General features: G+C 38.3%; 2 protein-coding genes and 1 non-coding gene across 3 annotated transcripts in view; 2 read left to right on the forward strand and 1 right to left on the reverse strand.

The window, feature by feature from the left end:
* The window catches only part of LOC138712269 (reticulocyte-binding protein homolog 2a-like), a 288,362-nt gene that overhangs the window by 233,943 nt on the left and 39,449 nt on the right, over positions 1–14,970 (forward strand). The window lies entirely within an intron of this gene.
* On the forward strand, positions 71–11,496 carry LOC138712275 (26S proteasome non-ATPase regulatory subunit 10-like). Its single transcript, XM_069843866.1, has 6 exons — positions 71–289; positions 1,067–1,316; positions 2,310–2,381; positions 4,108–4,161; positions 6,950–7,027; positions 8,815–11,496. Exons 2-6 carry the CDS (start codon positions 1,068–1,070, stop codon positions 9,334–9,336), a joined length of 975 nt encoding a protein of 324 aa, XP_069699967.1. The 5' UTR covers positions 71–289; position 1,067; the 3' UTR covers positions 9,337–11,496.
* On the reverse strand, positions 4,885–4,956 carry TRNAH-GUG (transfer RNA histidin (anticodon GUG)). Its single transcript has one exon. It is a non-coding gene; the product is annotated as a tRNA-His (tRNA).

A 14,970-nucleotide genomic window follows, 5' to 3' on the forward strand; every position in this document is an offset into this window, starting at 1 on the left:
TTCTTCCATTTCATATTTCACGAAATTCCTTTACATTGTTAGAGTTGGCAGAATTGTATCTCAGTTATTTGTCAGCGTCGGTCTGCGTAGCAATTGAGGAAAGAAGTAGGAGTGTATATGTTATTATTCGTTTTGAAACAGAATTAGCGGTTTATTTATTTTCTTTGTGGCATCTTATTAGTCGCTTGTGTTTTCCGATAATACGTGGATTGTTGTGAGATCGTAGAAACATTTGTTAAACCGTATTGTTTTAGTAGTTGCTGTACTTCGTGTTTTCCTAACCTTCCAAGTAAGTATTTGGTCGATCTTAATATTAAAGACTGTTGCCTTTTTCAGACAAAGTATTTCGTGGAGGACGCGCTTCCGTATAAGGGCAGTGGCATTTCCTCTAAGGTTAGAGCCCAATTTAGGTATGTGTGTATTAATCGAACAAATGCCATATAAACATGCGTCCTATTCTGAATATTTTCTAGTCTCTAATTTTGTATTAATACCTGAACTGGGCTCTAACCTTAGAGGAAATGCCACTGCCCCTGTATGGAAGCGCGCCCTTACGTATTTCTTAACGATGTTTGCAACTTCGTAGATAAAAGGTGACATGCTAGCAATGCCTGCCGCTGATGATTATGGTATTAGTACTGCTAATATTCCAAGATGTGTAAATGAGCAACTGTAGGTTCCCACGGTCACAAACTTCCAAAGTTGTTGCAATTTTCTACTGTATATGTCAAATTTAATATTGTACTAAATTACAAACAAAAGAAAATCAGGAATGCAAGTTAAGTAACCTGGGCCTAGAAACGGTTTATCTAAACATGGGAAGGTATATAATGTATCCCCACCTTTATATTATTCTGAGGCAAGCCCTTGACATCAGTCAGTGAAGCTGTATTATTCTGGTCCAACACTTTGAGAAACGAATTTATACATACTTGATGACATATTTGACTAAAGTGAAGTATTTGATAGACAGAAGTGACCTTGAAAGCTGTGATGTCACTTATTCCTTACAGTTTATGTGAGATAGATGAAGATTTCACTGTTGTTCTTACTTTCTGGTGTGCAGGATGGCAAAACCCAATCCCATTCCAGACCTCAAGCAGAGGGTGAAGACCCTGGAGGGACAGGTTAGGGTGCTGGTTCCTCTCGTAGAGGAGGTGAGAATCCTCAAGGAGAGGATGGACTCGTGGGCCCTTCATGGTCTTGAGGCAAGGAAAGAAGAGGAGAAAGGGGACAGCAACGACCTTGAGAAGCTGAAGGAGAGATTGGAGCTGAAAGAGAAGGAATTGAGAGGGCTGAAAGAGGAATCAGAAAGGGTCAGATTTCAGCAGTTAACGTATTTACAGTTACTGCTGAACACCTTAGATTAAGTCACAGTTAAGGCTTTATTCCACAGAACTATTTGCTCCTGCCAGGCATTCACACAAGGGGTGACGTGTGTGGGAAATTGAAAAAGACTTAAGACCGATCTGTAACTGTGTACAAAATGTGAAGATACAATTCTGTGGCCAGGAGGAAAAAGGTCTTACATAATTTAAAAAAAAAAAAAAAAGGCGAGATTTTTTATATATTCTGAAAGCGGAAACAATTCTCTACAATCCGGTAAAACGGCTAAAGTCAAATAAGACTCCTGACTGGCTTTATAGAGCGTTACCAAACGTCCTAAGTACTTTTTGAATGGAGCACACACAGAATAAAGGACTTACGAATATTTAATACTTTATTCCTTACAAACTATCACAAGTTTACTTTCCATGCTTCCCTATTAAAAAGGTCTAACTTATATTTTAGCCATTTTATCACATACTGATGTCCTTTCCTTTTAAAACTTTAAGCACCAGGGTAAACAGTCCTATAATTGCTTAAGACCCATTTTAGATTCCTAATAATTTACATTTCTCATTTATTTTGACATGAAAAAGGTCTTATGTTTAAATACTCCCCTCTACTCAGTTTGGATTCTAGTCTTAAAAGGGCTTAAGTGCGGCAATTTTTGGAAATAATCAAGAAAATTGTTAAATGAGCAACATTACTTATTTTAGAAGAAATATAAACAAATAATATCCATGAAAAACCTCTTAATTAAAAAAACTCTATAATTGACACCAATTTCAATCTTTCTGCTGCTCTCCTGGAAAGTATAAAATTTTTACTTAAGTCTTTTTTCCTCCCGGCCACAGAATTAAAAATGTCGTGTTGTTTAGAACAATATATTCAGTAGTTCGTTGTGTGTTATTTTGTTTCTCATCATAAACTTACTGTCACCTTACTGGCTGGGCTACGTTGAACCGTTTTCTTTGTGGTTACAGGAGAAAGAAGAACTGAGACAGCTGAAGCAGAGATTTGAAGAAGAGCACCAGTTGCGGCTCCAGCAGGAAGAAGTAAGTGATGAGCTGTTACCATGGTTACAGACACAGTAATTGGACAGTTGAGGGTAGATTATAGGTTGGAGCAGTAAGCACAAAAAACTTTAAAATAGGCCGACATGCAGACACTAAAACGTGTTCAAAATGGGAATTTAACGGAATAATAAGAGTGGGTATTCCATTATAAATCACTGTGTAATGACAGTAAAACTGCTGCCAATATCTTTAAGATGGAAAAAGGCAGTACCGTAGCTAAGTTACAGGAGGTAGAGAACTGTGGCAAGTTTAGAGAGGGGATGAGGGGATAGCTAAGTGACAGGAGGTAGAGGACTGTGTAAAGTTTATAGAGAATCAGGCAGTGATGCAGCCAATTCCTTTTCCTCTTCCTGATCAGTTTCAGCATCATTCTTTCTTCACCCACTCTTGCTAGAACAGTTTCATTTCTTATTCTGTCTGTCCATTTCTCATGCTTCATTTTTCTCCATATCCACATCTCAAATGCTTCTAATGATTTAGTCGCAATGTCCATGTTTCTGCATCTTTATACAGTGCCACACTCCACGCAAAGAACTTCACTAGTCTCTTTCTTAGTTCTTTTTTCAGAGGTCCGCTCCTTTTTCTATTAAAAGCTTGGCCATTATTATATCCTCCTTTTGACTTCCTGGCAGGAGCTCATGTTACTGCCCCAGGTATTTGAGTAGTTGTTTTACTGCCTCATACCTGTTTCACATGTAGGTACATATTCAAATGAATTTTTCTTTAATATTGTGTGGAATTTCAGTCAGTTCAGCTCTTCTGTCTAAAATCGGATTCATTATCCATCTGTGGCTGTTATAATTTTTTGAGTTTCTCCAGAAAAATAGTCAGTAATATATTGTTTGAAACTGTGCAAACTTAATTGCATGTCTGCAAAAGGAAACTCGGTATTTTTCGTCTCAGACTGGACATAGCTAAATTTACCATGATTTATTTAATACACTAGGATTAATCAAATTTCTTTTTGTGAACCAGAAGTGAAGTTTCCTTACAAATTTGTCGGTTTTATCTCTGGCTGTTAAAATCTTGGCCTTGCAAACTTTATTCAAAGTGTTTTAAAGATATATCAGCAAGGAAAGCACGTCTAAGAAGAAAAATAGTATAAATTGGAAATTAGGCTTGCATATTCCGATTTCACATATTGTAGGTATGGTACATTAGAAGTTGGCTGCTATCAACTGGTTTTCAGTAATATCATTATTTCGATTTTACACAGATTTGGATATTTCGAATGGGGTATATGTACGGTGGTGTAGGAAGGGGCAATAAAAGTCTCACTCGAAAATAGGTATCATTTTCAAGAAGTTTGGCAACCACTCATCTAGATGACCCTTGGCCCGTTTATTTTAGGCCTTATGAATATCCGAATTAGCCTACAATCTAGAATTACAGTATGTACTGGTAGTGTATTCGATCGATCTGTGGCCCATTTCTTAAGAGTTCATAATGAAAATGAAGATTATGTTCCTGCAGATGTCCGATTTATTTGACGGCTTATAACATTTATTTAACTCTGTAATGAAAACCATTGCAGGATGAGAGTTTTTACTTTAAAACCTTTACCCAAGCATTATACGTTGGTAGCTGTTGTCTCATTTCCTGATGCTGTATACCGGACCATCAGCTTGATTCCTTCATGAAACCTGTTGCTTCAAGTCAGACTATCATCTGAGCTTTATGTAATCAAGAATTGTTTATATTACAGAGTTACCAGGAGCAGCTGGAGGCTGAGCGGGAGATGAGGCGCCAGCTAGAAGAAGTAAGTGTGAGCTGTTACCATGGTTACAGATATGAGGGATTTTACCAGCTCCATTCAATCAGTACTAGGCAGCGCATTTTCGTTCCCAATCAAGTTAGGAAAGTTATCGGTTAGTATATCCTGAAGTTTTAGAGTTCAAACTTTGACCCTAAATGCTTACGTCAGGATGCTATGAAAGGTATAACCTAGTTCGGTACAGACTAATAATAATAATGATAAAGCATGACAGCTGTAAGTAGCATTGCTACTAAATTGAAATGGTCGGTCTAGATACTTTGTAACGACACAAACGCACTAACACTGCGAAACTAGTGCTGTACAAAATGTTAGTGCTGCATGTGAGCCGTTCAGAGCAGAAGTGGTGTAAGTCAAAAATGGGTAATGAGGGTTAAAGTAAATATTCTCTAAAATACAGCGCAAAGTAGCAATTAATATTCAGTTTATTTAAACTATTAGTAGTCAGTGGATAGCAAGAAGGCCATATTAATTGCTTCTTTGCACTGTATTTTACAGAATTTTTGCCTCATTATCCAATTTTGACTTACACCACTTTTGCTCTGAACGGCTCATATGACAGAAAATATAATTAGGTCGATAATAATACTGAAGAAGCATATGCAATATATATTATAGAACATAATAGTAAACATGATGCACATTAACTGTATGGTGTTATCTCTCTAAGTTTTACGATGTAAGAGTAATGGAACAGAGAAAAATTCTCTCCGGTGCCGGGATTTGAACCCAGGTTTTCAGCTCCACGTGCTGATGCTTTATCCACTAAGCCACACCGGATACCCACCCCAGCGTCGGAGAGAATCATCTCAGATTAAGTTCCAACTCTTGGGTTCCCTCTAGTGGCCGCCCTCTGCACTACGTCATAGATGTCTATAAACGTAGGACTGAAGTCCACACATGTGCTCAGGTGCACTCCTTATGAGTGACTAGTTGGCCGTGATCCGAGATGATTTTGTCCGATGCCGGGGTGGGTATCCGGTGTGGCTTAGTGGATAAAGCATCAGCACGTAGAGCTGAAAACCCAGGTTCAAATCCCGGCGCCGGAGAGAATTTTTCTTTGTTCCATTACTCTTTCATCGTATGATGACAGAATATCTGCATGGAAATATCATATGTACTTCGGTACATTAAAATAATATATATCCCTAAGTTTTGACACTCTTGATGAAGCCTTCAAAAATACTTTCTTAATATTAGAAATAAATGAAGTTCTTAAAGTATTTATTTCGAGTTTCTTAAAGGGATGTCAGCACAGATCATCATTTCATATAAATCAGTAAAAAGTCAGATTGGTCACTAACATCTGCGTCCGAAGTTGATGAAGTAATAAACAACGAAAAATGTCCCTCATATTCTAGTGTCACACGATGTATTTTGATACCAGTGCGTTTTCGCACCTTCAGTTCCACTTTACACAGAATGTTTCCATTTCTTATGCAGAAATAGTCCTTTCCAAATTGCGAGATATCCGAATGTAAGGTGGATCTTGCTGGAGGCATTCTTTTGAAGGAAAGAACAGAAGAAAAATAAAGAAATATTGCTGTTAGAAAGTGTATAGTTTACAAATGATGTTAAATTAAATTAAGCTGCAGCTAGACTAGACGTCATTTCGGAAGGTGGTTAGCTTCTATATGCGCCATAGCATTTCTGGTATGTGACGTCACAATCTTGTACAGTAGAACCAATCAGAATCAGTCTATAACAAGTAATTCCTGAGTTCGTTTGTTCACGTGTGAGTGTTTCAATACATTGAATAAGTAAAACTAACATTTACTATGTGTATGTAAGGTAAATAAATGGAAGAAGAGACTGTAAAAAGACAAGTATTACACAAGCAGGCGCGGAAAATAGTGTGTAAGGTGTATAATTATTATAAAAACGTTAACGAGCAGAACGCTGCTGGCCATCTTGATGCTGGCAGCAACGTTGCCAACATGCAAGAAACGACTGCAGAAGCATGTGGTGTGTGATTGAGAACCGTGCAAAGAATATTATTAGTGAAGGAAAGAGGGTTTGTTTGGTGTCATGCTTACAGTAATCAACGGCTAAGGTCATTATTGTCTTTTGATAATTTAAATTCTCTCCTTCTCTATTTGTATTGCACGTGCGTGAAGTACGATGTGGCAATGTTGTACGCTGCCTTGCTCTCTCTATCTGTCTCTCTCGACGCAAACGCCAGCAGACAACCTGCCTTCCGAATTGCCGTGGACTCTAGTGACATGGAAATGGGACAAACTTGTGTTCAGAGACGAGCCCACTTACAAAATTATTTAAGGAAATAGACCTCAAAATGAAATATAGTACAATATAACATGGATTCATAAATTAAAATAATATTAACGCAGAACTCTAAATGAAAATGCAACTTACTCAGTATTAGCATCAGATCACAGTGTAGTCATAACTTGGGATTTAACATAAACAACATCGACAATGGAAATGCCTGTATTGTACTATGATTCATAGTCTTTGCGTACCTGCTTGCAATTCTACCCTGCTTATGCAGCGACGTGATGTAATAGATGTACCAGAAGAAACTACTTGATTCGCTGTACGTTTGGGAACAAAAATGCTCTGCCTAGTCATTACACGTTTTAATAATGATAAAAATAATAATTATTATCATTATAATTTTTAATGATGATAGAAATAACAATAATACTTATAATCATAAAATCATCATCATCATCATCATCATCATGTAATAACGTTTCTAATCAAGTTGTCGACATCTGACATTCTTCTCAACCAGATTTGTTTTTAATTTCAGAGTAAGGAGGAAGCACTGCGACTGTATCGAGAAGAATTGCTTGTAGAGGAACTGCAAGTGGAGCGCCAGAAGACAGCAGTAAGTGTGAGCTGTTGCCATGGTTACAGTTACTGAGCAATGATTGATACAAACTGTTACAACAGAGATTGCGACCAGCTGCAGTTGGAGAGCAAACTTAAGTTTAGTTTTCAGATTAGTAGGCCTACTACTACTACTACTACTACTACTACTACTACTACTACTACTACTACTACTACTACTACTACAACTACTACAACTACTACTACTGCTACAAATACTACTGCTACTACTACTACTGCTACAAGTACTACTACTGCTACAAATACTACTGCTACTACTGACATTACTGTAGTTATGGCTACTCTCACTACTACTGGCATTACTGTAGTTGTAATTACTGTCACTACTACTGACATTACTGTAGTTATGGCTACTCTCACTACTACTGGCATTACTGTAGTTGTAATTACTGTCACTACTACTGACATTACTGTAGTTATGGCTACTGTCACTACTATTGGCATTACTGTAGTTATTATTACTGTTACTACTACTGATATTACTGTAGTTATGGCTACTGTCACTACTACTGGCATTACTGTAGTTATGGCTACTGTCACTACTACTGGCATTACTGTAGTTATGGCTACTGTCACTACTACTGGCATTACTGTAGTTATGGCTACTGTCACTACTATTGGCATTACTGTAGTTATGGCTACTGTCACTACTACTGGCATTACTGTAGTTATGGCTACTGTCACTACTATTGGCATTACTGTTATGGCTACTGTCACTACTATTGGCATTACTGTAGTTATGGCTACTGTCACTACTACTGGCATTACTGTAGTTATGGCTACTGTCACTACTATTGGCATTACTGTAGTTATGGCTACTCTCACTACTACTGGCATTACTGTAGTTGTAATTACTGTCACTACTACTGACATTACTGTAGTTATGGCTACTCTCACTACTACTGGCATTACTGTAGTTGTAATTACTGTCACTACTACTGACATTACTGTAGTTATGGCTACTGTCACTACTATTGGCATTACTGTAGTTATTATTACTGTTACTATTACTGATATTACTGTAGTTATGGCTACTGTCACTACTACTGGCATTACTGTAGTTATGGCTACTGTCACTACTACTGGCATTACTGTAGTTATGGCTACTGTCACTACTACTGGCATTACTGTAGTTATGGCTACTGTCACTACTATTGGCATTACTGTAGTTATGGCTACTGTCACTACTACTGGCATTACTGTAGTTATGGCTACTGTCACTACTATTGGCATTACTGTTATGGCTACTGTCACTACTATTGGCATTACTGTTATGGCTACTGTCACTACTATTGGCATTACTGTAGTTATGGCTACTGTCACTACTACTGGCATTACTGTAGTTATGGCTACTGTCACTACTATTGGCATTACTGTAGTTATGGCTACTGTCACTACTACTGGCATTACTGTAGTTATGGCTACTGTCACTACTATTGGCATTACTGTTATGGCTACTGTCACTACTACTGGCATTACTGTAGTTATGGCTACTGTCACTACTATTGGCATTACTGTAGTTATGGCTACTGTCACTACTACTGGCATTACTGTAGTTATGGCTACTGTCACTACTACTGACATTACTGTAGTTATGGCTACTGTCACTACTATTGGCATTACTGTAGTTATGGCTACTGTCACTACTACTGACATTACTGTAGTTATGGCTACTATCACTACTGCCATCAGCTTCTCTCAGCCTAGTGAACTGTCACCTAGCTGACTGAGCTTCCTCTCACCAGATTGTTTTGTCTGCTGCAGGAGCTCAGAGCTGCGGCTGAGGTCGGGCCCAACCTGGAGCAGAAGGACAGCCAAGGCAGGACTGAGCTACACCGGGCAGCGAAGCAGGGGGACACACACAGGGTGCAGCTGCTCCTGGATGCAGGCAGCCAGGTGAACGCCGAGGATCGTGATGGCCGCACGCCCTTGTGGCTGGCAGCATGTGAAGACCGCCAGGATGCGTGCAGGGCTCTGCTGGCTGCCGGGGCGCGGCCGGATGTGAAGGAGCGACCATCTGGCTGGACTGCTCTGCATGTGGCTGCATACCATGGGTACCCTGCAGTGTGTGAGCTGCTGCTGGCAGCTGGGGCGCGGCCCAACGAGCCTGATGCAGGCCAGCGGACTGCACTGCACTATGCAGCATGTAACGGCCGCGCCCCAGTGGTGCAGCTGCTGTTGCAGCATGGCGCTGAGCGGGGGGCGAGGAACGAGATGGGACAGACGGCCCTGGACCTGGCTCGTCAGCACAAGAAGACAGAAGTGGCGGCCATGCTGCAGAGTTGAGCAGGCGCAGTGCTGCCAACACGACAGCAATACCATTATACCACAGTAACCAGCGGGAATGTGTTGTGTTGGCATCACTGCTCTGCGTGTAATGCTGTTACTTCATTGATCTAGGCTGTCGTTACTCCCGTATTGTGTGGCTTTGTTGTGGTTGGAGCTTGATACGCCACTGAGGCTTTGTCAATATTATCATCATCATCATCATCATCATCAATATTCGATTGTCTTTACAATTATTTTTCAAATTACTTTAGAAAATATTCAGATAAAAATATGAAAAGTTGTTTATGTTGGTATCACTGTCTGTGTAAAACATACAGAATTAGTGTCGTTGTGTGATCGTGATACGCCACTGATCCCTCATCATCTCATGTGGACTATTTCAAGCACAGTAAGTAGCCTATGTCGCCTCGCACTGTCTGATTAACATGATACGCCACTGACTGCCTCTAGTGTTCCTGCTTTCCACATGCGCACCAATACTACGGCCATTTTTTACGCCTATATTTATTCGCAATACCTAATTAAATGAAGAAAAGCATTTCCGTTGGCATCACTGGTCCTGCATCAACTCGACATTCACGCCTAGCAACTTGTAAGTTATTAATTACGTCCATAAAGTACGCCACTGATAACTTGAAAAACTGAAGTACGGTTTACGGTCATCTAGTCCACACCTGTGGAGTAACAGTCAGCGCGTCTGGTCGCGAAACCAGGTGGCCCAGGTTCGAATCCCGGTCGGGGCAAGTTACCTGGTTGAGGTTTTTTCCGGGGTTTTCCCTGAACCCAATACGAGCAAATGCTGGGTAACTTTCGGTGCTGGACCCCGGACTCATTTCACCGGCATTATCACCTTCATATCATTCAGACGCTAAATAACCTAGATGTTGATACAGCGTCGTAAAATAACCCAATAAAATAAAAATAAATGGTCATCTACTTTGTGATCGCCATATTGCAAAAGGATTAAGTGTGAAGTTAAGCAGACTTTATATCTCATGATATGCGAAGAAGTAAACTAGCCCTATGAATAGGCCTAGGCCTTTCCCTGTACACCCCTGTCAACAGAATCAGACATTTACAATTTGTAACACAGACAATATCGGACACCAGTCAGGTATTTTTTGCCTTTCTGTAATTGTACATTGTCTACATAATTATCATCAGACATAAATGAGCCTGAGTTATTTTTTCCATTCACTTCCTGTGCTGACGTCAGTATGTGGTACGGACATCAGTTTCTCCCAATACTTTCATGTTTTCATGCACCATTCAATCGATGTAGCCCTACATAACACAAGAATGAATCTGGAAGTGAAAAATGACTATCTCCAAGAAATGTAGTCCAGCTACAATTTACTCCACAAAATTTTAGGTCTATGTTAGACATAGCTCCTACCTACAGCCTATGTTTTCGAATTTGATTGGCCTGCAACTTCTCGTCTATGTTATGCCCCTAACAAGTTCTGTTATACTTACAATTATCTTTTAGAAAACCCCGGAGGTTCATTGCCGCCCTCACATAAGCCCGCCATTGGTCCCTATCCTGGGCAAGATTAATCCAGTCCCTACCATCATATCCCACCTCCCTCAAATCCATTTTAATATTATTCTCCCATGTACGTCTCGGCCTCCCCAAAGGTCTTTTTCCCTCCTGTCTCCCAACTAACACACTATATACATTTCTGGATTCGCGCATACGAGCTAGATGCCCTGCCCATCTCAAACGTCTGGATTTAATGTTCCTAATTATGTCAGGTGAAGAATGCAATTGTGTTGTGTAACTTTCTCCATTCTCCTTAACTTCATCCCTCTTAGCCGAATGGTTAATCAATTTAAATTAATTAAAAATTACATACTTTTACATGATATTGATTTGTGAGCGTCAGCCGATTTTTATAGGTTATTCTGTGTGTATATAAATTGTCATTTAGACCTATCATAAAGTAGCATTAGGTTATGAATTGTAAATAACTTAATTATCTATCATGTTCAGTTAATGTTTAATTATAGCCAATGTTGTGCATGAAAATGATTTTTATATATAAGTATGACTATACTATTTTTGTCATTGTTTCATTATGTATTTCACTTCTGGTAGTGTGGAAGAGAAGGCCTCATGGCCTTAACTCTACCAGAATAAATAAATAATTTCCCTAAGCAACTTATTCTCGAACACCCTTAACCTCTGTTCCTCTCCCAAAGTGAGAGTCCAAGTTTCACAACTATACAGAAAAGCAGGTAATATACCCCAGAGGTTATCGAATACATTACATTTTTATCGTAAATGAATCATTTTTCTTATATTGATTATTATGCAGCAACAGACTAAACGCCATGTCTCTGTATTTCTGTATTGTATGTTGATATAGAATACAGCGTCAACAAAACTTAGAAATTGGGTGTGTATAATGACAAGAAAACTTGTTTAATTGATTCAGAAAAATAAAATAAATCAATATTCATAAGCAAAATTTTATACCAATATAAGCAGTGACGTAATTTGGATGTAAACCTTTAGTAAAACCTTCTACTGCGAAGTTGTAAAGTCACTTGATGTATTTAGCGTAACACGATCCACATTATTATGGGCTGTTTTGTTGTGCTGTACTCGTGTGATCCTCTAAATTCGCTTGTCAAAAAGTGAAAGCCAGCCTGTATGCAGTACTCCCGCACTACAGACGTGGTGAAGAAGTTGCCTAATAAACACGGCGGTATTCAAGTAGAGTAAGTTAACGATTGACAGAGTCTGATCGTGCGACAATTAACATTGGTGACTGTCGGCTGTTTTCCCCGTGAACACAGAGCCTCTGGTCCTTGCCTCGCATGGTTCGTGTGTCGTATTCCTCAGTATCCGATCTAAAGAAAAAGTATAATATGACGATGCAACAAGCATTCTGTTCCAGAAATACACAGATTTAGCATCTCTAACGCCTTTATCTCTTCATGTACTATTGGACGGATTTTGTTCATATTCAGTATCTACGAGTCAATTTATCAGGGAATGATGTACATGAAATATAATAATTTTAGTACTAGTCTGTCTGTGTACAGCGATTTCTACTAAACTATTGGACGGATTTTGTTCATATTCAGTATCTACGAGTCAATTTATCAGGGAATGATGTACATGAAATATAATAATTTTAGTACTAGTCTGTCTGTGTACAGCGATTTCTACTAAACTATTGGACGGATTTTGTTCATATTCAGTATCTACGAGTCAATTTATCAGGGAATGATGTACATGAAATATAATAATTTTAGTTCTAGTCTGTGTACAGCGATTTCTACTAAACTATTGGACGGATTTTGTTCATATTCAGTATCTACGAGTCAATTTATCAGGGAATGATGTACATGAAATATGATAATTTTAGTACTAATCTGTCTGTGTACAGCGATTTCTACGAAACTATTGGACGGATTTTGTTCATATTCAGTATCTACGAATCAATTTATCAGGGAATGATGTACATGAAATATAATAATTTTAGTACTAGTCTGTCTGTGTACAGCGATTTCTATTAAACTATTGGATGGATGTTGTTCATATTCAGTATCTACGAGTCAATTTATGAGAGTGGCATGTGGATTGTAACTTATGGTATGGAGCAGCCTATATAGGATACTGTATTTCGATATCTTTTTCAAAACAGGTTACGCGAAACATACATTTTCAGAAATATGGGTGAAATTGTTTTTATTTCGTGCTCATAGAAACAATCAGTGAACGGAAGAATACATGAACGAAAGAATGAATGTGTGCAATGACAAATTAATGAATAAACAGCGAACGAACGAGGTGCTGGAAGAATGAAGAAACTAAAAGCAGTGATAGTATGAAATAATGAACGAAAGAGAAAATGAGTGAACGTTTGGATGATTGTTGAGATAAACTACGAATGAATGGGAAAGTTAAGGATTGCAGTAATGTAATGGAAGAATGAGTGGGTGACGGAACGAAATAATTATAGAATGAAGGAACTAATTAATAAGTAAATGGATGAATAATTGAAGGAATAAACTGAATAATAAAAATACAAACGATTAGATGAATGAAGGAATAAATTGAAGAATAGAGGTTAAAAAAATTATTTGTTTGAATATATAGGCCTATAGAATATTTTTTTATATTATAGGCTGTAGCCTGATGGATATAAGCTTACAATGTTGCGAACTTTTCTGGTGGCTAAAAGCATACTGCGTAGCAGAATACTTAGGCTATTTCATTCAACCATCCAGCATTTTGATCGTTTCGTATGTTATACTATCCTTTAAATTACCATTCAAGAAACAAGCCTGTATTCCTTAATTCAGAGTTACAGTCATTCACAGATCCAGTAGTTCATGTGCCATCCTTCGTTTCTACAACCATTCATTTATTAATTAAATCATTCCATCTTTTATTAATTAATTAATTAATTCATTCATTCATTCCGTTGTTGATCGGTAAGTTATAGCCTAGGCTATTCTTTGACTCATTGGATTATTTTTCAATTGTTTCTTTCATTTACAGGCCTACGTTCATTTATTCAATCAATAAATCATGTAGGTCTAATATTTCACTATTTCATTTCTCTCATATCATCCGCAATTCATTCATGTAACCACGTACTTATTTATCGTAAACCTTTTCATTCATTTCTATTAACCATTTCGTTCATTGAATCGTTGATTCGTTTATTCCTTCATCCATACACTGCTCATTATTCCACTAAATCGCTCATTGTTTCATTTATTAATTGTTCCATCCATTCAATCCACCAATCTCGTATTTGTCAATGACTGCGTGTAGGCTATTCTTTCATTCATAAACCCATTCCTTCATTCATTAATACGGTGGTTCGGTGGGGCAGTTAGCCAGTTACCCAATCAATCATGGTGCGGCAGACTCCTTCTTCTCCAAGTATTCCCCTTCTTTTCTTTGTATTTCCCTTGTTCTCCATATATTCCTCTTGTTCTCCTTGTATTCCCCTTGTTCTCCTTGTATTTTCCTTGTTCTCCTTGCATTCATTTTGTTCTCCTTGTATTCCCCTTGTTCTCCTTTTATTTCTCTTGTTCTCTTTGTATTACCCTTGTTATTCCTGTATTCGTCTTGTTCTCCTTGTATTACCCTTGTTCTCCTTGTATTACCCTTTTTCTCCTGGTATTACCCTTTTTCTCCTTGTATTACCCTTGTTCTCCTTGTATTACCCTTGTTCTCCTTGTATTACCCTTTTTCTCCTGGTATTACCCTTTTTCTCCTTGTATTACCCTTGTTCTCCTTGTATTACCCTTGTTCTTCTTGTATTACCCTTGTTCTTCCTGTATTCGTCTTGTTCTCCTTGTATTACCCTTGTTCTCCTTGTATTACCCTTGTTCTCCTTGTATTACCATTGTTCACCTTGTATTACCCTTGTTATCCATGTATTTCCCTTGTTCTCCTTGTATTACCCTTGTTCTCCGTGTATTACCCTTGTTCTCCTTGTATTACCATTGTTCTCATTGTATTTCCCTTGTTCTCCTCGTATTACCCTTGTTCTCCTTGTATTACCCTTGCTCTCCTTCTATTACCCTTCTTCTCCTTGTATTTCCCTTGTTCTCCATGTATTTCGCTTGTCCTCCATGTATTTCCCCTATTCTCCTAGTATT

This window comes from Periplaneta americana, chromosome 2 (assembly GCF_040183065.1).
Source record: "Periplaneta americana isolate PAMFEO1 chromosome 2, P.americana_PAMFEO1_priV1, whole genome shotgun sequence".
NCBI lineage: Eukaryota > Metazoa > Arthropoda > Insecta > Blattodea > Blattidae > Periplaneta > Periplaneta americana.

Coding starts and splice junctions, on each gene's coding strand:
- LOC138712275 (XM_069843866.1), top strand. CDS start 1,068: ATGGCAAAACCCAATCCCATTCCAGACCTCAAGCAGAGGGTGAAGACC. Junction 1,317..2,309: donor TGAAAGAGGAATCAGAAAGG/GTCAGATTTCAG, acceptor TTGTGGTTACAG/GAGAAAGAAGAACTGAGACA. Junction 2,382..4,107: donor TGCGGCTCCAGCAGGAAGAA/GTAAGTGATGAG, acceptor TTTATATTACAG/AGTTACCAGGAGCAGCTGGA.